Below are 22,484 nucleotides of genomic sequence, written 5' to 3'. Positions count from 1 at the left end.
CAAGCCCCACACTGCATTTCATCCCCACCTCAAGCTCCCTGTCCCATTCCCACATTACCTACCCCAGGTAAGTCTTCACTCTCTGGCACAGACTCCCTGGGATCCTCATGGTCCCTCACTCACTCCCACCTCGCAGTCCTGTCCCCTGATAATCCTGCTCCCACCTTAGCCCCTCATCTCACTTCTCCCTAGCCCAGTGCTCTTCAACACCAGCCCAAGTTACATCTTTAATTAACACATTAATTCTTCTCTCCAACTCAAATTTTCTCAGCTTTCATGCCCCACATGTTCCTTTCCCAACCCCCACAACCCTTCCCCCTACCCCACAGCTGTTGCCTTCAAAGCCCCACATTCCCCTAAATTCTCCTCCCTTTCCAAACCTTCTGTCCAGCCCCCTCCAACCTAACCCCCTCCTCCCCACCCAATTTTCCTTCTCAGTCCCCCTCCAGCTCCATCCCCCTGCTGTGCTCTTTTCCCAAATCTTTCATCTTTTCATCCAGCCCTCCCACCCTATTCCTTGCTCTCCAGCCTGCAGCCCCCACCACAGACCAAACCCCAACCTTCCCCCAAACCCACCCCCACCAAACCCCAACCTTCCCCCAAACCCACCCCCACCAAACCCACCCCCCACCAAACCTCAGTGTACGGAACGTTTAACAAAGAACCGTGGTTTTTATGTAACTGAGGACCTAGCACCTGACCCCAGCCGGGGGAAGGACCAAGAGGCATCAGAATATGAATCCTTAATGTAAAACACAGTCTCCTCCTGCAATATAAACTGATACCTGTATTTACAAGTTAATTTAGGGGGAAGAGTAGCCAAAGTACCAGGAATCCATATCATAAATATATCAATAAGGGGAAGGGTATTCTATGCATCAGGGTAGTCTGTAAGCCCTGAAGAACCCAGCCAATGGGGAACAGGGGAAGGAAATTGCAGCCAGGATTTTGGGGGCTTTTTGCCCTATTATGCGTGCCTACCTTTAGGTAGAACACAGGGTGCTGCAATATCGTTATTAAAAAAATTGCTTTGCTGAGAGATCCTGCCTGAGCCTATTATATTTGCAAAAGAGTTGTTTCCTACACCAACCTTCCCCCAAACCCACCCCCCACGAAACCCCAACCTTCCCCCAAACCCACCCCCCACGAAACCCCAACCTTCCCCCAAACCCACCCCCCTCCAAACCCCAACCTTCCCCCAAACCCACCCCCCTCCAAACCCCAACCTTCCCCCAAACCCACCCCCCTCCAAACCCCAACCTTCCCCCAAACCCACCCTCCACCCCCCACCAAGCCCCAGCCTTCCCCCAAACCCACCCCCCACCATGCCCCAACCTTCCCCCAAACCCACCCCCCACCAAGCCCCAGCCTTCCCCCAAACCCACCCCCCACCAAACCCCAACCTTCCCCCAAACCCACCCCCCACCATGCCCCAGCCTTCCCCCAAACCCACCCCCCTCCAAACCCCAGCCTTCCCCCAAACCCACCCCCCACCAAGCCCCAGCCTTCCCCCAAACCCACCCCCCTCCAAACCCCAACCTTCCCCCAAACCCACCCCCCACCATGCCCCAGCCTTCCCCCAAACCCACCCCCCACCAAGCCCCAACCGTCCCCCAAACCCACCCCCCACCAAGCCCCAACCTTCCCCCAAACCCACCCTCCACCAAGCCCCAGCCTTCCCCCAAACCCACCCCCCACCAAGCCCCAACCTTCCCCCAAACCCACCCCCCACCATGCCCCAACCTTCCCCCAAACCCACCCCACCCACAGCCCAGTCCCAACCCCCATCTGCATGTGCACAAGCCCAGTTCCCTTCCCCACCTCAGCCCCCCCCTTAATCACCTCCACTGCCCACCCACCTTACCTCAGCCCCCTTCCCCGCCTCCCCCATACCCTCAGGGGTAGCGCTTCCCCCCTTCTCGCCTAAAACCGCCTTACTCACCTCAGGCCCCTCGCCCACCCCCCTCCTCGTCCCTGTCTCCTTCCCCACCCCCACTTTGTCCCTGTCTCCTTCCCCACCCCCCACCTTGTCCCTGTCTCCTTCCCCACCCCCCACCTTGTCCCTGTCTCCTTCCCCACCCCCCACCTTGTCCCTGTCTCCTTCCCCACCCCCCACCTTGTCCCTGTCTCCTTCCCCACCTCCCCTATGCCCTCAGGTCCAGCTCTTCCCAGCATCTCAACTAAAACCTCTCGGCCACCTCAACCCCCTTTCCCCACCCCTCTCAGCCCCAGCTCCTTCCCCACCTCAGGCCTCCCTTCCACCATCCCCTCAGGCCCAGCTTTGCCCCGCTTCTTCCCTAAGACCCCGTCCCTTCCCCATCCTCCCACCCCCTCAGGCCCGCTCTTCCCAGCACCTGGCCTCAGGCCCCTGCCCCTACCCTCTCCCCGGCAGCCCCTCAGGCCCAGCTTCGTTCCCGCTTCCACTCGTCCCAGCCCGTTGCTCGGTCCGGCTCCCCCCTCACCACAGCCGCCCGCTCGCGTCCGCCGCCGCAATTCCCGCCACTACCGGCCACCCCGCCCACTAGCGGCAGCCGGCCAACCAGAAAGAAGGAGGCGCGGTCAAACCAATGATAAATCAGATACGGGGTGGGCGGGGCCGTCTCCGGGCCAATCGGCGAACGCTTTGCCTTCCCCAGCTCAAGCTGCCCGGGAGGGGAAGTTCTGCGCCTGCATGGTGGTGGCGGAGAGGGTGGAAACTACAAGTCCCAGCAGCCTTTGCGGCGGACGACAGGTGCTGGCTAAGGACAAACTTCCTCAAAACGCCGTGTGTGCTGGCGCTGTGGGTCGTGTCGGGGACCGACAGCAAATGCCGTGTCTTCCCCATCCGTCTGTCTGTCCGTCCCCTTGTCCCGGCGGCACTTAGTGAGGCAGTTGTGTAACACAGGGAAATGCAGCCGCCCCTCTGCTTTGGCCCAAAGATTTAAAATAATGAAATAAATACATTTTTTTAAAAGCTTTTGGCAGGTGCTCAGAGGGTGCTCAGCCCACCTGGGTCCTGCTTCCCCTGCGTCAGGGTCCTAGTGCACCGCCCCCAAGACACGGTGGCATCAAACACCCTGAAAAGAGCACCAGAGGGATGTGTCCCCACCCCAGAGCATCATCTTTGGGGGTTCACCCCAAACTGTGGGTCACCCCCTTGTTCTCAGCCCTGCCTTTGTGTTCAGACCGTGCCAAGGAGGAGGAGCAGGATGGGGTTCCACCATGGGCAGGGTGATTTCCAGTCCATTTCTCTTAATTTGCAGCATTTTCAAGCAGTGTAAAAGTGCCTTTTCAATCCAATTTCTTATTCCCCCCCCCAAGCTGCAGCCAGGACAAAAAACTGGGTGTGCACGAGCAAGACAATTTCCCCACCACACCTGCAGAAATTAGTGAAACAAACCAGTTTATAATGACCTGATTTCGCCAGAAAATTGAGCCATTTGCTGATATTTTACTTTACGGACAGCGACCGGATCTGGTTGCATGGCTGGGGAAGCAAGTTCCTTGACGAGGGGAATTTCAGACCATCCCACGTTTTGTTCCCACTCCTGTTAAACTCCGCCTGGCCACCTTTGCAAACTAAAATACAACTTTACGAGGTGTCTTTGGGACGTGCAGATGAGCTGCTGGAGATATCCATGCCCTAAATAAGACTTTTCCACTGATGGGGCCGGGAAAAGGGACTGGCAAGAGGCAGATGGGACCATCCCCATCCCAGCAATAGGGGCGGTTGTGGTCCCTTGGTGAGAAAGCGCTTGGAACATCCATCCTGGTTGTATTTGCATTAGGAATCACAACCGAATAATACCCTGGGGTGCTCCCAAACGTCACTTTGGGATGTCCCGGTGATGGGGACCTGGGATGGCAGCTGGGTACCAGCCCTGGGGATGGAGCATCCTGGTCCCCCAGCGTTAATCAGCAAAGCCAGGGAGGTTTCCCCCCGGGGCCAAACTCTGCGTGGGTATCACCCCTCCTTGAAACTGGTTTTAATAACAGCTGGAGCTCCCGAGAGGAAATAAAACCACAGAAATATTTCCTCACGTCTTAAAAACAAGGAGCCAGACCCGGGGATGCGCTGTCACCCCCCGGGGGGGCACATCAGCCCCAAATCCTGGCTCTGTGTGGAATTGCTCCAGGGAGGATGCGCCCAGTGGGACGTCGGGTCCCACCCCGTCGCCTTCCCAGCCGTGTCCCGCTGGCGGGGAGGGTTTAATTGCCTTTCTCTGGGTTCTTATTCCCTTATTATCGCGGCAGCATCCTTCAGCTTGCGATGTCCCGCAGCAAGGAGCCCATGGCTCATCCCTCCTCCTCTCCCCTTGCAGCCGCCCATCTGCTCGCTGCGTTTCTGTATTTTATCCTGTGGAAAAAAGTCATTTTTCTTATTAAGTTTTCTACCCTTGCAGGCTTTCCTAGACCTCTAGCACATCCGCCCGAGCTGCCTCTTTCCCCATCCCTTGTGGGGGAACCACCCCATCCTTCAGCATCACCAGAAACCTGCTCCCGCTATCAGAAATAATTGTGATTTTTGCATTAAAAAATAATGAAGCATGAAGAGGACCAGTGGGGCGGTCAGTCTGTCCTTCCTCACCCGTGCAGCATCCACTGGCTCCGGCAAACGCATGGTCCCACATATCAGGGTGTTAGTGGGGGGAACATTTTAATGGAGCAACCTAAATAAATAAAATAAAGCAAAATCTCGAATATTAAACGTTGGGCCCTCTGGGACTGTTTGGACTCTATTAAAAACCACTGCACATTCCTCCAGTGACTCAGAGGGTTTATGTGCTAAAGACGACAGTGATGTAGCAGTTTTTCTTTCACAAAGCACCAAACGCTGGGGTTCGGGGGTTATATTTTTTGGCGCATCATGGTTTAGCGGGTACCAGCCCAGGCTCTTTACTGGGAGGATGCTGGGAATGATGGGGTGAACTGAGGGTGCAAGGGCTGATGGAGAAATGTAGTTACTGCTGAGCAAAGAAATCCCTTATTGTTATTTTTTCACTATCAATTGCTGAACCTGTTTCATTAAACTTCAAGGTGTTTTCTCCGGTGTGAGCCCGGCCGGAGCATTTGGGGCTGCGCAAGGATGGATGCTCCGGGCTTCAGATCCATCCTCCGCACTCGGGTGGGATCATTGGCCCCTCAAAACCCAAATCCTGCCCCAAAACCACCCCCCCAGCACATCTCTTCGTTGGTTATCGGCTCTATCGCAGCGCCTATAGACATCACGGTGTTTATAAGCGATGGAGATCTCATAGGGAAGCTGATTGCTAATTATCTCCCCTCCTGGGGACAGCTGCCAAATGTCACCCATCAACAGCCAAAGGGGGGGACACGGGGGGCCCGGGTACCAGCGGGGACAAAGCTGCATCCTCATCCCATGTCTGGCAGAGGACGTGAGGATACAAAACAAAAAGCGAGAAAAAGCTCCAATTAGGGTGAAAACTCATTTGCCAGCCCCGCAGCAGCACGGGGGGGGTCGGAGGTGGCTGCGGGGACCTTCCAACCACCTGATGGATGTCGAGGGGGGGGACACGGCTGCTTTTCTCCCCCAAAATAGCCGCCGGTGGGAAATGAGTCACTGGTTTCAATCTGGTTTCTCACCAGCCACCATCCATCAGACGGGGCTGAGTCGAGCAGATTTTTTTCCCCCGGGGAAGATGTTTGTTTGCTTTATTTTTATGGGAAGGAAGAGATGGAGGGGGGGTTGCTGTGGCCCTAAAGCGAGAAGCGAGGAGATGGTTTGAACATCATCCTTCCCATCTTTCAAGTGCTGGCCCCAGGGGTTGGACACAAATATGACAACCATGGGGATAACAGCATCGTTGCTCTTGGATGCTTTGGGGGGCAGAATCTAGACCGGTAAATTTTGTATATGTCTATGGACATGACCACCCTTAAAATGTTTATTCTTAAAATCTTTCCTCTACAAAGCTTGTTTTCTGCCTTAAAGTGGGTTTTTTTGAGATTTGCCTAAAGTCAAGAGCTTTTCCCCCCAAAAAAATCAGGCCATGGTGCTAATAAGGTGATTTTCCCACACTGGGATCAAGCCCATCTCCAAATGAACCCGCTCTTGGAGGGGACATACAAGGGATGATATACTATATGTCGGAGCAAATTTGGGATCAAATCTACCATTTCCCCCTCCATTTGAACAAAAAAACTGTTCCACAACCTTTTATAACAGCTCGGTCAACATCCCATCCCAGCATCCCTGTGGCCTCCCAGTCCCCATGTGGCTCCTGAGAGCCAAGCATCCCATGGGACACTCCAGATGTGGCTCCACAGGTGATGAATTGAGAAGGGTTACGGCTTCAGGCATTCAGAGACCTTCTTGACGACCTTAATTCATCAGTGAAGAGGTAATTTGTGAAAGGACGGGTGTTCTTCGGCAACGTCTCCTCGCTCCCCGCTCCAGCACTAATAAGCAGCTGCAGAAGGGTTTGAGCGACAGCTAAATGAGCACAATTGGGCTTTCAATAAAACTGCAATAATGTCTAACTAGATGACACAAATACTTGGCAGGGCCCCGTCAAGCCCCCATCGCTTGTGTTGCTGACAATATCTCCTGTTGGTTTTATTTCTTGAGGAACCTATTGATGGCTCTGCTTGGAGAAGACTGCAAACCATTGTCCAGCCGTTCTCTGCTTCATGGGGTCACATCAAGGTGGGTACGTGGTGATGGTGGTGGCAGCTGCCACTTGCGTGTCCCATGGGGCAACAGAGCTGGGGAAGGCAGAGCTTTGGGGATGTTTTGGGGATGATGTGTCCCAGTATGGGGTAACCAAGGGGATGGTTTGCGTTGCTGGCACAAAGAGTTTTTGGGGCAAAAATCACCTTGAATGGCAAATTTGGAGATGTTGGAAGAAAAGTTATCACCCATGTTTGTTGTTTGTATAGAGGTGATGCGACAGAACCCCCAAAACCAGCACTGGAGGAAGGGTGGGAGGTCCAGGTCCATCTGCAAGGAAAGTAGGGGCTGGTGGAGGCTTTCTGATATGGTCAGGGCAGTTTGGTACCACAAATCAGTCCAAAAACCACCAGGTTGGATGTTCTCCATCACCTTGCTGTGGGCCAGAGGGGATCTCTGAGTGCTGCCCCATCCCCACTGGGACTGGTTCAGGGATGGAGGTGGAGATGGAGATGGAGATGGAGATGGAGATGGAGATGGAGATGGAGATGAAGATGGAGGTGGAGATGGAGGTGGAGGTGGAGATGGAGATGGAGGGAGAGATGGAGATGGACATGGACATGGACATGGACATGGAGGTAGAGATGGAGATGGAGGTGGAGATGGAGATAAAGATGAATATGAAGATGGAGATGAGATGGAGATGGCTACATCCTGTAATTCCAAGGTTCACTCCCTTATTATTTTTAGTAAAGGTCCTCCTGGCCCTTTTTGTGTCTCCGGTACCTTTCATCCCCCTTTGGTCAGAAAGTCCCGGGAAGGTGGGATGGGACCTCTGGAGGACTCTGGTCCCAACCCTGCTCAAATCAGGGCCAGTCTCAAAGCTGCTCAGTGCCCGTCCAGACATGGTTCCAGCATCTCGAAGGATGAAACCCTGAGGTTGTGCAGAGTGGAGCAGCCACGTCTTTTGGGCGTTGGGGGCAAAATCTTCCTTTCCCAATGCAAAGTGGCAATTCCGTGTCCAAATTGCCCCTTCCCATCACAGGGATGAAGGGCACCAGGCAGGAATTATGATCTTCTCAGATGCTGCCTCAAGCTTAATTGCTATAGTCCTTCCATTGCAGGAACAAATATCACCTTCCCTTCTTTCCTGCTTGATGCAAAGTGCAGGAAGGGATTGCTCTCCCGTCCCTTTCATGGTTTTTCCCCTTAACATTTCTCCCAAATCCTTCAACTCCTCCATTCTTGACCTCATACTCAACCAGGACCTGCTGGAGACCCAGAGGCCACTATCGCCCATGTTATGGTAGAAACCAGGCAGGGGGTTATGTGCTGCTTGGCCAATAGAATCATAGTATCATTTTGGTTGGAAAAGCCCCTCAAGATCATCAAGTCCAACCATAACCCACCCTCGGCACTGGCCCATGTCCTGAGAACCTCATGTCCATCTGTCCAACTCTCCAGGGCTGGTGACTCCAGCACTGCCCTGGGCAGCCTGTTCCAATGCCCCACAGCCCTTTGGGGAAGAAATTGTTCCGCACATCCAACCTCAACATCCCCTGGGCAACTTGAGGCCGTTTCCTCTGCTCCTGGCGCTTGTTCCTGGGGAGCAGAGACCTGATACTTGAGCCCCAAGTGCTTCTTCCATCAGCTGATCCGCTACACTGAATGAGATCATGTCTTTTGAGACTTTTTTTCCCCAAAAACCTCTTGCCTTAAAAATGTTCCTGCAGCACTGGAGCGAGCGACACCTCCCCAGTTAGAGCTGGGCAGTGGGGAAGCCACCCTGTGGAGAAGAGACCAACACCCTCCATGAAGAGCTGCATCCACACAGGAGGATGGTTTCTGCCCCCTCAGCCCCATTTCTGAGTTCTTCCAGCTCATTAAAGTGCTGGAAAACTGAGTAAAAAGCAGTTTATTTCCCCACCCCCAATGCGTTGAATCATGTCCAGCCCATTTACAATATCACCCTCAGCACCTATCAGTGATGGAGTCAGAGGGTGCCCCACGATGCCCCTCATCCCCAAGGCTTGGCAAAGAGCTGCTTTCCCTCCCACAACATTTAAACTTGGGGTTTGCTCAAATTAGAGTGGTGGTGCTCTGCATGCAGACATGGTGTGCCAGCCCTGAGCTACTTGTGGGGGTGCAGAAAGGGCTTGAGCCTTCATCATGCTCATCCTCATGGGCAGAGCTCAAACCTCCCATCATTGCTGGTGAATGGCAGAGAGTGTTGGGGTGTTCAGCTGGAGAAGAGAAGCTCTGGGGAGACCTTATTGTGGCCTTTACAGACTTAAAAGAGGCTGATAAGAAAGATGGGGACAGACTTTTGAGAAGCGCCTGTTGCAATAGGACAAGGGGTGACGGTTTTAAACTAAAGGAGGGAGATTCAGGCTGGACATGATGCAGAAATTGTTTGTGCTGAGGGTGGTGAGAACCTGTCCCAGGTTGGCCAGAGAGGTGGTGGATGAACCATCCCTGGAGACATCCCAGGCCAGGCTGGACGGGGCTCTGAGCAACCTGAGCTGGTTGCAGAGTGGTTGGACTAGGTGACCTTTGAAGGTCCCTCCCCACCCAAACCACTCTGTGATTCTGTGATTCCAAATCAGCAGCACCAGTCTGTACCTCACCATTGGCATTTATCAACCCCAAATCGGGGACAATGAAATGCTTTAAACTGCTGCTTCATCTTCTTAAAGCATTCCATGGCAGCTGCCCATGAGCAGGATGCAGCCCTGAGTGCCTGATTTTTGAAAATACGCAAATCCTGGGGTCAGTTTTGGGCCCCTCATGTTTAAAAAGGCCTTGAGGTGCTGGAGCGAGTGGAGAGAAGGGAACGGAGCTGGTGAGGGGCTGGAGCACAAGTGTGATGGAGCGGCTGAGGGACCTGGGGGTTCAGCTGGAGAACAGGAGCTGAGGGGAGACCTTCTGATCTCTGAACTGCCTGAAAGGAGCTTGGAGCCAGGGGGGTCGGGCAGCATCCTTGGGCTGTGTCACACAGCTTAGGGTATGTCCTCACCCCCTCCAGCTGCGACTTTCCACAAGACCAGAGGAACAACACAACTTCCCAGCTCCCGAGTCTTCCAGCTCCTGCGTCCTCCAGGCGGCTTTGGAGTCCTCTCCATGTTTCCCTTGTGCCAGATCCCATCTGCTTTATGTTTTCTCCCTGAAAAGGATCGTTGCTTTTTCGCTGCTAATTGCCTGTCGCTCCGAATCCTCCCGCTCCGCCTCGCCAGGGATGCTCTTCCCCCTGCCAAGCCAGGGAGGAGAGCGCTTGGGCAAACCCAACTTTGAACCAGAAACGCCCAAAAAACCTTTAAAAAAGAAAAAAAATCATCTGTATTTTCCAATGTTACACAGGGTGAACATTCCCCAGATCCCAAACCAAATCCCTCCCCAGTAGCACTGATGGAGATTTAGGTGCTGGTACCCACATGGATCTGGAAAAACCTGGAAATGCTGCAAAACTGAGTATTTCTCCTGCCTAGCGTGCTGCCTTTGGGCACTTCGGCTGTCAGTCACCCCCCCACACCCCTCCGTTAATTAGCGAGACCATAAACGACGTCACCCCGATGTCATTTGCTGCCTCTTGCTCCTGCCAGCTCAACAACATCATCATCATCGGCTTGAACAAGGGGCCGTGGAGGCAATTCCCTTTGGCCAGGTTAGGGGAGAAAAGGCTCCGTCACCTCAATAAACACCAAGAAACTGAGATTTTGGGGGCTATGCATTGAACAAAAGCCCCAAAAGCTTGTAAAATTACCCCAGGAGAGAACAAAAGAAACAAGAAGCCTTCCCGCTCCCGCTCGGCTTTGCATAAGAGCTGGGGAATATGTCCTTAATGAAAAAATGAGTGGTTAAGGAAAAATTGAAGCTATATATATATATATAATACACTAAAAAATAATAGTATAGGATATATTGGAAAAAATCAGCATCCCTATCTCCAGCGCTTGCCTGGGAGCATGATGGGGAGCTGCTTTACCCCATAGGTCCTACATGATATTGCTCACCAGCCCCATTTTCCCCTAAAACACCCCAAATGCAGGCTCATACCTTGCCCCCAGCACCAGGCGTGTCGCCTCCATCCACTCCTACGACGCTGTTTCACTTCTTGGCATTTCGATCCATTTCTAGATTTTTATTTTACGCCTGCTCAAGCGCCGACACATCCCAATTCTTACCCGGGGGCATTCAACTCAATGATTTAAGAGCTGTAGCCGAACCAAAAAGCGGGCCAAGGCGTTTCGCTCGGATCTCCAGCCCTTCCTGGGGAGTCGTTACAAGAAATTACCAAGATAGGATCACAGCGCCGCGGCAGATTTGATTTTGTAATTGCCGAGGTGGGGCAGGGTGGGATGCTCGGGGGATTCTGGCTCCGTACCAGTGCAAACGGGATGAACGTTATGGCTCTGGGTCACTTAAACAAGGAGAAAAATGGGGTGATGCTGCTTAGCAGAGGAAACTATTGAAGGTTGGGATCAGTTTGGCCTTTCCAAATCAAAGGCAACGTCTCTCCCCGGTGCCGGAGCGGCCAAATCCGCCCCCACGAGGTGCCGGCATGTGGCTGCGTCTGCCTCGCCGGGCGTTTCCATCATCTGTGAAATGTAAAGTTGGGGTTTTTGTGCTCCCCCTGCCCGCCCGGCATCATCCACTGAGCCTGAAATCCATTATTCCCACCCGCACGCCTGCCATCGGTGCGCGACACGCTCGGTGGTTGCGTGGCAGTGCCGCAGCTGTGCCGGAGCGTGTTGGTAATGGGGGTCGGGGACCCCCCCCTTTCACCTCCTTCTGGGGTCTAAAGGGGGAAAAAGAGGCCCCCGGAAAGGGCTGAGGGGTGATTTTTGGGCTGACCCAGCTGCTGGTACCTTCAGGTCCTTGTACCCCCCAAATCTGGGCTGGGGCACATCGTCACACCCCCCCCCCCCCACAATCTCCATCCCAACCCCACCATCCCCAAGACACAGGGTGCCACCTTTGGATAACCACAAGGCCAACATCCCTCACCTCTTTCGTGGGCTGCCCCTCGGATTTGGGGAGGAGGAGGAGGGAGGGATGAAGGATGCGGGAAGGGATGCACATCCCTGGTCCCCAGCTAGCGCATCCCTCCGCCGGCAGCCCCCGGGGGTGGGCTCAGCGACGCACGTGTGCGGGGAGGGAGGTGTGGGGACGCGTGTGTACACCGTCTATATATACCACCGTGGCACAGGCGCCGGCGGAGTCACAGATCAGAGGAGCCGGCAGCCGACAGCACACCCGCAGGTAGGAAAATCCGCTTTAATTTTCCATCCTAGGGGGGCTCAGTTTGGTTCTGTTTTAACCCAAGGATGGTCCGTCCGGCTCCGATTCATGGATAGATCTTCCCCTCCCTGCTAAGGGTTAAATGAAATATCTTCCTGGAGGGAAAAAAAACATCTTTATCCCAAGAGAGGAAAAGTTTCTGCTTCACCATCCAGCCCCCAAAATCAAGCGGAGCGGAGCAGGAGGGACGCAACAGGAGTCGGTGCGGGACGCCTGCCCGAAACCACGGGAAACCCACAGGGTGATGGTGGGTTCCTCCGGGACGAGCGGCATTTTTTAGGGGATTTATTTGGTGACCCGCCACACCACAACTTACCTCATTCAGTATTCCTGCCCTTTCTTCTTGTAGCCAGGACTTCACCAGGGTCACTGCAAGATGCTCCTGCCTTGCGAGCCATCCCTTTTATTCCTCAAAAAAACCCCACAAAAAGGAGGAAAATGATGTGATTTTTGTTGCTTTGATTTTTTTTAGTCCCTTCCAAATAGCAGGAATGAATGGCTGAGCTATGGGGACACAGAGGGAAATGTTCTTCCCGAGCTTTTTTACCTCTAAACAGCCTTTTCTCAGCCTCTCCAGCCCACATCTGTGTTTACAGTCGCGCTGCAGCGTCTAATTTCGGCCAATTATGGCCAATTACCTGATTGAGGGGGACCGACAAAAGGAAACGCTTATTTTTCTAGTGAGTGCCAGGCATCTGTAGCCAAACCACCCCCCCCAAAATCCCTCAGATTCTCCCCAAAATCCCCCCCAAAAGCTGCCAGCACAAAGCCGTGCGGCATCGCAGGGGTTTGGGGGAGCCGGTGGGAGACACTCTTAGACAATATTGCGTTTTTTCGACTGGAAAGAAAAGCTTTGACTCCTTCAACTCTGGGTCCAGATCGTGCCCGGTTGCATCTCTGGATCAGGCCTTGGCTTATGGGTAGCGGGGGGGGGAAATTAGCAGGGAAAAGCAATATTAATTTGGGCTGGTTGTGCTCTGGGGGTGGGAAGTGAGATGCTCTGAAATGTGCGCCCCGCATTGATCCTGACCTGGGAAAAAGCGAGAGCATCGCTGGATTTAAACCCCAGTGAAGGTTTTTGGGGATGGACGGTGATCCCGCTGCTGGGATAATTCCCAATGTGTCCCAGTTCGCATCTCCCATAGGGAAAAGGGGATGGAGCATCCCCGGGGAGAGGCAGGGAGCATCTCCCCAGCCCAAATTGCCTCAAATCAAGCGAATAAAAACCCATCTCGGCAAGCACCTGCTTCCCTTTTCACCTCTTCTCTTCTCCATCCTTCCCCCCCTCCAAATCATCCCTTTTGTATGGCTGCATCTCCCACATCATCCCACCCAGAGCGATAAATACAAAGCCGCTTGTCCTGACAGATAACCAGACCCAACGTTATCTGAATCGCAGGCTGGATTTCTAGAAAAACCTCTTCTTATTTTTCTTACCCCCTCCCGAATATTAATAAGGATCATTCAACTGGATTGTAAACTCCAAATGACGCGCCCGTGGGGCAGTGGGAGGGGGTCCCGAAGCTATTTTATGGGATGGAGTGGTTGTATCCTCATACCCCCGGCATGGAAGGGGAGGAAGAGGAAGGTTTGTGCCCAGGAGCAGCCCCATTGTTAAGGAGCCGTGGGGGTGGCTGTGGTGTGACACCGGTGTGTCGCGTCCTTTGCTGGGGTAGGTGGCATCTGTGGGTGCGAGGGCAGTGGGACAGGATGGTGCAACCCTTGGGAAATAGGGTCCAGGTTGGATTTTCTTGGGGGGAAAAATGGAGAAAAATACCAAAAAAGTGGGGGAAAAAAAGAGGAAAAAAAAAAGGGGTGAAAAATGGGAAAAATTGAAAAAATAGGGAAAAATTGAAAAAATAGGGAAAATAGGGAAAAACTGGGGAAAAAAGACATCCCTCTCTTTCTTGAGGGTCTGTGGCTGCAAAACTCAGAACGGGGCTTCATGCCGTCACCACCCCCAACCCTGCCGTCCCCCTCACCCCAAACACCCAAGGGCAGAAACAAGAAAAACGTGCCCTTTGAAAGGCTGATTTAATATTTGGGGGAGCAAAGCGGGGGTTGTTTCCCTCCTTGCCACCCCTGCCCCGGCTGGTGATGCTGCCAGGGTACCGCATCCTGCCCGATAGCATCTTTCAATTAACCGGGAAGAAAAGCCGAGCCGTAATCTCGCAGCCTCCTCTGCAACCAGATGTGACCTGCTTTTCCCAGGACTTGGTGGCTCTTGGGGACACGGGGGCAGTGCTGGGGGGTGGGTTGCAGCCCCCTCTTTGGCTCCGCTGAACCCTGTTTTGGGGCTCAGTGATTTTTTGGGGGGTTTGCCCTCTCCTGGGAGCTTTCTGCCAAGCCTCTGACTCACACCGCCAACCAGTTTTAATGAGACTTGACGAAGATTAAGCCTTAATTCCTGCCCCTTATCAGCTTCCCCTGGTCCCCTCCAGCAAATGACAACTGGGAGCTGCCAGGGGCTGTGTCACTGCCCGGCTGGTGGGGACAAAAGGTGACCGTGACACCGTGCAGGGACCCCAGTGGATGCTCTGCCTTTGTGGCAAAGTGTGGGGGTGTCCCCTCATCTCGATGGGGTGTGAATAAATGGGGACCCCCTGGCCAGGTGCTCAAGCGCCCCCCCAAGCAGCCTGAAATGCTGCTGGAGTGACACATGGGTTGTAAAGCCACCGCCACCGAGGTCTTCCGCATCTCTGACATCCCGGTACGGGTGTTTCTGGGTGTTGCTCCGGTATGGAGGGACCCCAGTGCCATCAAGGGTGGCACCAACCTTCACGTCTCCATCCTGTTCCTCTCTGTCACCTCCACCTCCTCCCCTTGTGTCACTGTGCAGCCCCAGGACCTGCTCCCCAGGACCACAGGGATCTCACATCCCTTTTCCTGATGGGATGAGGGCGAGGGGAGGGTCAGGAGGACCAGCCCTCCTGTTTGCGGATGGCTGGGGGGATGCGTGGGGCTAAACAGCCTGGAATTGGGGGGAAAGCGCACAGCCTTGGTCATGTCACTTAATCACTGCCTGTCACTGGTGTTGGCAAAGCTGGACAGGACACGGGGTTCTTTGGCTTTGCTGCTCCACACCGGGTGGGCTCAGATCCCGGCGATCCCTCCCAGCAGCGATGGCTGAACCCTCCCAAGATACAGACAGGGGCGGCAGCACCCCAGAAATGGCCGGGAGGGGAAACCGGAGCAGAACAACCTCTCTCAGCTCCGGTGATGCTGGGATAAGGAGTGTCCTGTTCAGGGGACAGCTGGGGACGTGCTGCCCCACCACGTCCACCTGCTAAAATAAGCCCCGTCTGGGACTTGTGCCATGAGATAGCCTGGAAAAAATTAAGCCGGGACACACCGGATCCGTTTTGGGGATGAGGAGGCAGTCGGGCTCCTTTCCCAAAAGGATAATTTTGGCAGGGGGACCAGGTGGTGAGGGAGGACGGGCTGAGAACGGCCATACTTCGGCGCAGGTGCGGGGCTCGGCGGTGCCGGTGCCGTCCTGGTTTGACGGGTTTTCCTCTCTCCGGTGCCGCAGCCGCTGCCGGTGCCAGTGTCACCATGAGGACCGTGCTCTGGGACCTGCTGCTGCTCTGCCTCTTCGCCCGGGCGCGGGGCGACTGCCGGGGGGACTGTCTGCACTGCGACCGTCAGCTCTACCGGGACAGCTTCGACGTCCTCGTAAGTCCCCTGGGGGTGGCACCCATGGGTGCTGTGCCAGCTGCACCCCTGTGCTGGGTGGGCACCTTGTGCCAGGGTTTGGGGCTTTGGAGGGGGGTTTGGCTACCGGTTGGTGTCAAATCTCAAGGGGATGGTGCCACCTGCTGTCACTGTCCCTCCTCCTTGGGCACCCCCCAAGGGACACCAAGATGGTCCTGAGGGAGGATGCAGAGCCCAGATCAGCTGCTGGGAGTGATGGGGACAACGCTGTGGTGGCCCAAAGAGGGTCTCAAGACCCCCAGCATCCCCAGCTCCCATACCCCCATGGCTTGTGGCATCACTGTCCCCACCTATGCCAACCCCAGACCCCCCAGATCACCACCCCATCCTCCAAGAAGACACCAAAATCCCCCCGGAACCCCATCAGGATGGGACCAGCTTTGCAGATGCCCAGTGAGCTGCAGTGTTTCAGGGGATCGGGCACCCCACAGACCCTCTACCTTCTTCCCTTCGATGCTGGATGGAAAGAGCCATTAAATGACATTTTTGGGTTTCTTTTCCAGTCCCTAATCCTTTCTTTTCCCCTCCACCGAGCCATGGCCGTGCCCTGCCTGGCAGCATTTCTTTCCCTCCTGTTCCCCCTCTGCCCTCGAGGGATTATCCATCACCCGCTCGCTAATTTATTAACAATGATAAATCACAGCAGGTTGGGGCGTCTACCCAAAAGGACGTGGCATGTCAGGAAGCCCCCAGGGCTGGAAACGTCCCCCCAAAACCAGGTGGGATCAGTGACTTCCAGGGCTTCGTGGAGATGCTGGAGCCACCCCAGTGCCACCCCCTTGCTGGCAAAGCCTTCTGCAACCACACGTCACTGCCACCAAGTTTTGGGGCGCGATTGCCCTGTTTACGCCCCAAAATGTTGGTTTGTAATCTGAAGGCACCAGTGTCTCTGCAGGGACAACCCCCTCCTGCCTAGTCCTGCTTCTGGAGTTGCATCTGGACTCGATGATCTTGAGGATCTCTTCCAACCAAGATGACCCGATGATTCTGTGATTTTGCTCTGTCTCTCCTGGCCAGCAAGATGGAGATGGGATGGTTGGTGGCTCCTGGGTCCCATGCAAGGTTGTATCTCAAAGCAAGAGTGGTTTGAAGCAGGCGCAGAGGAACCCGGGGTCTTTGGAGGCTTGGTTTCAGCTGGAAAAAGCGGCATGGTGGGATTTAATACAGTCTTCCACCATTTCCAAAGCAACGGCCAAGGGAGTCCCACCAGCACCGTGGCTGATCCATCCTTCAGAAGTAGAAACAGGAGATCCCTCTGAAGTCACAGGTGTATTAGCACCATCATCACAGCTTCCAGGGCAGGACAGGAAGCAGCTGATGGAGCTGGTCTTGAAGATGTGGATGCATCACCTATGTCCTGCTCCTCAGAGTCACCTAGGGATGGTGCAAAGCCATGGTGGCACCAACAATGCCAAATGAAGATTGGAAGGAGCCACCCCAGGTAGTTTTGGTGCTGGAGGTGGTGGACCGTTGGATGGTATTTCCTGAGGACTCCCAAAACACTGTGAGCAGAAGCTATTTCCATGTGAATTAAGACCACAGCATGACGGCTGAGGACCCTGGGATGTTTATGGTGCTGCCTTGTGGATGAGCAATAGGACCATGGATGGTCTTCCAGTTGATGCCTCGGGTAATGCCTTTTGAAGCCTATTAGCTGGTGCTCATTGGAGCTGTTACCTACACAGGATCCACCACCTTTCATCTCAAACGCAGGGCACCGTCAGGACACTGTCCATCAGCTGTAGACCTTGGAGATCCCAGGAGAGAATCTTGGCTCAGCACAGGGTGCCCTTGGTGTCTCCACAAGGACCGTTGTAGGTGTCCCAGCTTGCAAGGTCCTCATCACCACCTCACTTTGGGACAGCTATTTTTCTTTCGTCTTTGTGTCTGAAGAACCTGGATGCCCTCAGGGATGGCAACAGCCACGTGCTTGAGCTTCAGCCCTGAGACACCACGTTGGGATTTGTAGCACCTCTCACCTGGTGAAGTTAATGAACCCATGGTGAAGAGGGTCTTTGCAAGGGTTTTGGTCTTTGCAAGGGTTTTGGTCTTGCAGGTAGTTTGTAGCAAGGAGACACGCCAAAGTGCTTCATCATGGCATCCTCCAGTTGGCGTTAAGCATTTAGAAGAGCCCACCATGAAGCTCATGCTGGGATGGAGACACTTCAATGGAAGGGAGGACAACCCTTCCCTCCTGGGCCCTCCAGCCCTGGTTTCTTTGGGTATTTAGTTTGGTTCTTCTACGATTGTCTCCTGGATGGTTTCCCCTGGGTGCTGGTTTTGGTGGTACTGGAACAGGCTGCCCATTTGGGGCTATCACCCAACAGTGGTGCCGGGTCTATGTCCTGCCTTGGTGGATGAGGCGTCTTGGAAAGAGATGAGCCACAAAAATGGTAGGATGTACCCATGGGTGCTGAGGAAGCCCAATGGGAGCTCTTGATGAGGCTGCTCTTGATGGCCTTTGAAGGAACATGGAGAAGGAGGCGGGTTCCTGGGGTCTGGGAGGAGGCAGATGTCACACCTGACTTTGCGGAAGGCATGGAGGAGGATCTGGGAAGCCATGAGCTGGTGGCCATGAGATGGTGGAGCACATCATCCTGCAGACATGCAAAGGACAAGAAGGTCACCAGGAGCAGCCAGCATGGATTGATGAAGGGGAAATCATGCTCGACCAACCTGATCGCTTTCTGCATGGAGACAACCAGCTTGTCTTGACTTTCATCAGGCTTTGACGTTGTCTCCCGCGACATCCTCATGGACCAGCTGCTGAAGCACAGGGTAGATAAACAGGCAGTGACGTGGATTGAACCCGGGGGAGCTTGACATCTTCATTAACGACCGGAACGATGTGGCAGACGCACCCTCAGCAGTTGTCAGAAAATGCAGAGTTCGGAGGGGTGGATGGTCGACCGCAGGGTTGTGCTGCCATCCAGAGGAGCCTCGCCGAGCTGGAGACATGGGTGGGTAGGAACCTCCTGAAGTTCAACGAGGAGAAGAGCTAAGTCCTGCCCAGGGGAGGAACAACCCCAGGCACCAGCACATGCCGTGGGTCCCTTCCCACCGCCACTGTCCTGCCACTTAGTGATTTTTTGGGCTCATGCCCAGCTGAAGGACCCAGCAGTGCAGAGCATGGGGCAGTGGGACCAGAGTATGGACATCAACAGGAGAAGTGCAGAGCATGTCCAGCATGGAGCAGAGCCTGTCCAGGCATGGTCGGGAGAGGGATGCTGAGCAGCTGCCATAGGTCCCCAGCATCTCCACTTCTGGGAGCCCATAAAGGAGCTTTGGGATGGGACACCTCACCAAATGAGGCCAGGCAATGCCGGAACCTTTCCACGGGTGTCTTCCAACATGCTGCATCACTGGACAGGCTAGATGTGGGGGCATTTGGGGTACGCTGGAACAGGCTGCCCAGGGCAGTGGTGGAGTCCCCATGCCTGGAGGGGTTGAACAGACGTGGACATGAGGTTCTCAGGGACATGAGTTATGGCCAGGGTTGGGTCAATGGATTCCATGATCTTGAGGGTCTCTTCCAACCAAAATAATTCTATGATTTGATGATTCAATTACTTGATGATTCTACACCACGCCGTGCTTCCCAGTGTCCCAAAGTCCTGGTGGGACCCAAACCCACCTGACACCCATCCACATGTCTCCTGTGGTCTTGGTGGGACCCAAACCCACCTGAAACCCATCCCTCTGTGTCCCACAGTTCTGGTGGGACCCAAACCCACCTGACACCCATCCCCATGTCTCCCACAGTCCTGCTGGGACCCAAACCCACCTGACACCCATCCCTCTGTGTCCCACAGTCCTGGTGGGACTCAAACCCACCTGACACCCATCCCCATGTCTCCCATAGTCCTGATGGGACCCAAACCCACTTGACAGCCATCTCCACATCTCCCACAGCCCTGGTGGGACTCAAACCCACTTGACAGCCATCCCTGTATCTCCCGCTGTCCCAGTAGGACCCAAACCCACCTGACACCCATCTCTCTGTGTCCCACAGCCCTGATGGGACCCAAACTCACTTGATACCCATCTCCATGTCACCCACAGTCCTGGTGGGACTCAAACCCACCTGACACCCATTTCCATGTCTCCTGTGGTCTTGGCGGGACCCAAACCCACCTGACACCCATCTCCATGTCTCCCACAGTCCTGGTGGGACTCAAACCCACCTGACACCCATCCCCGTGTCTCCCACCCAGGTCTGCATCCTGGAGTGCGAAGGCGAAGCTGTGCCGCGGGCCACCTGGGAGCTCTGTGCCGCCGCCGCCGGCCGAGCCGCCCCGCGTCCCCGTGACCTCCAGGACGCTCCCTGGCGCGGCGCGGTGCCGGCAGTGCCACCGGCAAACCCGTTCCAGGTAAGCGAGCTGCTGCAGCGCCGGGAAACCGAAGACGACGAAGGCGTCGAGGTGGCGCCGGGCGCTTTCCCGCAGCCGCCCGAGGACATTTCCCGACGATCCGGTTTCCCCCGGGGGACGCGCGGCTGGTGGCCGGCGCCGACGGCGAAAGGGGTGCAGAAGCGATACGGGGGTTTCATCGGGGTGCGCAAGTCGGCGAGGAAGTGGAACAACCAGAAGAGGTTTAGCGAGTTCCTGAAGCAGTACCTGGGCATGTCGCCGCGCTCCAGTGAGTACGAGGTTGCCGGCGGCGTCAGCGAGCACAACGAGATCTAACGGAGCCCCCGCCGCGCCGCCACGGCGAGGTCCGCCATGGCCAAAAAAGTCAACCCTCCTACCCCTCTACACCACATGTCCGTAGGTGCAAATTAAAAAACAAAAGGGGGCAAAATAATTTGGAAGATGTTGATTTGGAGAGCGGGGAGGGGTGGGCAGAGCGGCCGCCGCGGCATCCGGAGGGTGGTTGGGGAAAAGTCCTTTTGGTCGTCAGATTCCACCCCCCCGGCAGGGACGATGGGCGAAAGTTGGTTGCTTTGTGATTGGACACAAAATAGGTGTGAAGGATGGCTCAGCGCCCCCCCCCAAAAAAAGCAGATATTTAAAAATTATGAAAATTTTTAAAAGGTAATTTAAAAATTAAGGAATTTTCACAATTAAATCAGATTAAAGTAAAATTTTCCTTGTAGAAAACTCCTTCGTCCTAAATTGCTCCCGCTCCACCTCGCCAAATTCCGCAGTGGGTTATCCCCACGCTTCCACCCCACAGGACCGGTGTGTGTCCCCGGGATGCTCAGACCCCCATCCCACCCCCTCCAAATTTCTCATTTGGAAGAATTTACCTTTTCTTTTCCCCCTTTTTCTTGGTTCTTTTTCATTATTTTTCCCCCCCTTGGGTGGCATCTCCCTAAATCCAGGGATGTACCCCCAAGCCCCGGGAGGGAGCCCCTTGCTCCCTCCGCTTTCGGCTCAGCTGATTTATTTTCCCTTTTCTTTAATTCTCTTGATTTTTTCTTTTTCCTTATTTTTAATTTTTTATTATTTTTATTGTTATTTTCTCTATTATTTTATATTTATATTTTTATAGCGTTCCGGCACCGCATCCCAGCACCTTCCGCCAGGCACAGGCAAAATTAACCCTGCTCCTGCCCGCCTCCATCCTCTCTCTGACGGACCCCAAAGCGCTTCAGACTCACACGCGGTCAGAAACCACTTTGCTCTTCACTCACTTAAGCCAGACTTAACCCCGGGACCCGAGGAATCGCGGACGGCGACGGGGAGCGAGATGCCGCGGGGATGGGGGGGGACGGGACCGCGGGGGAGCGGGCGCAGATTTAAACGAAATAAGGCAAAACCCACCAAAACCCACCAAAAACAAGGGGGGATTTTCGCCAAAATAATCTGATTTTTTGGCTCAGCCGCTACGAACGAACCACCTTGAATCCGGCGGAAAATCGGCCTGGCGCCCAGAAACCACGTGGCAATGTGTCCTTAAACCGTAACAAAATGTTTATTTTTGATTTTTTCCCCTTTTATTTTAGTTTTACCCTTTTAAAAGCGTTTTCCTTGATGTTTTATAAAGCCTCTGGGGTTGACTTCTTTGCTCAGCAATACAAACCGCGCACGTTGTTTTCGTTGCGTCCCCCCCCTCATTCCCCAGCATGTGTCACGTCCCCAGCATGGGACGCGGGGGTTTAATTCTGTCCGTGTTGCTCCCATGAGAATAATCAGAACTGGTTGGTCCTCCTGGTTGAATTCGCTACCCAAAAAGAAATCAAGCACATTATGGGAGCGACTATCCCCAGGTCTCACCCGCAGCGCTGCCGTTCTTCACCCTTTGTAAAAATAATTAAAAATATAATAATATAACATAATCCCTCTGGAAAAAACAATTATCCCAAGATCTGGTTCTTTTTAATTGTTTCATACAAAGATTTCTCCATTAAACTTGTACATAGCAAAAGGATTAATAAATCAGTTTACTGTTTCTACGATATCATTGCGACTGGCGACCGTCACTTGGGTCAGCGCTTGGGGAGAAGGTCCCTGACCCCCCCAAAAAAGCCACCATGGGGGGGATCAAATCGCCCCACGCAGATGGGAAATAGTTTGGTTTTAGGGTGGAAAACAAGGCAAAATTTGGTAATTTGTATTATTTGAAGAGTGGGGGCTTTTGGGGTGGTAGAAATGCCCCCCTTGGGTGGAACTTGCAGAGCTGCTGGGGGTCTGTCCTGTTGCACGTGTGTCCCACAGCCAAAAATGGGATGGAATCAGGGTTATTTGGGGGAAAAACCAGCAAATTATAGGGTTTTTTGCACCAAAAAGCATCTTCTCAGCTCGAGTGCTCTGGGCCACAAGAATTTTCAGGATGCTGATAACCGCCCCCAGGTTTAGCACATTAATCCCTCCCAGCAGCTTCCAGGTTGAAAACTTGATGAAATGGGGATTTTTGGCGG

At 54.2% G+C, this 22,484-nt stretch overlaps 1 protein-coding gene across 4 annotated transcripts; it reads left to right on the top strand.

Moving 5' to 3' along the window:
- Window positions 1–11,711: 11,711 nt before the first annotated feature.
- On the top strand, window positions 11,712–22,022 carry PNOC (prepronociceptin). Of its 4 annotated transcripts, none has more exons than XR_010471053.1 (4): window positions 11,712–11,869; window positions 15,441–15,583; window positions 19,837–20,388; window positions 21,116–22,022. XR_010471053.1 is itself a non-coding variant. In XM_065055561.1 (4 exons), exons 2-4 carry the CDS (start codon window positions 15,464–15,466, stop codon window positions 21,163–21,165), a joined length of 594 nt encoding a protein of 197 aa, XP_064911633.1. In that variant the 5' UTR covers window positions 11,712–11,869; window positions 15,441–15,463; the 3' UTR covers window positions 21,166–22,022. The 4 variants fall into 4 exon arrangements, 3 of the variants coding, with proteins under 3 accessions (XP_064911633.1, XP_064911634.1, XP_021154193.2); XM_065055561.1 differs by having other exon boundaries at window positions 19,837–20,260; XM_065055562.1 differs by having other exon boundaries at window positions 19,837–20,336.
- The last annotated feature ends 462 nt before the right edge of the window (window positions 22,023–22,484 follow it).

This window comes from Columba livia, chromosome 3 (genome assembly GCF_036013475.1).
Source record: "Columba livia isolate bColLiv1 breed racing homer chromosome 3, bColLiv1.pat.W.v2, whole genome shotgun sequence".
Classification (NCBI taxonomy): Eukaryota; Metazoa; Chordata; class Aves; order Columbiformes; family Columbidae; genus Columba; species Columba livia.
The sequence above is the reverse complement of the archived record's forward strand: the minus strand, read 5'-3'. Positions and strand labels throughout refer to the sequence as shown.

Bases quoted from the DNA above. Each gene is read 5' to 3' on its own strand.
- PNOC (XM_065055561.1), top strand. From the start codon at position 15,464: ATGAGGACCGTGCTCTGGGACCTGCTGCTGCTCTGCCTCTTCGCCCGG. The intron at 15,584-19,836 runs GTAAGTCCCCTG...TCTCCCACCCAG, and splicing joins GGGACAGCTTCGACGTCCTC to GTCTGCATCCTGGAGTGCGA. The intron at 20,261-21,115 runs GTGAGTACGAGG...ATATTTTTATAG, and splicing joins GGGCATGTCGCCGCGCTCCA to CGTTCCGGCACCGCATCCCA.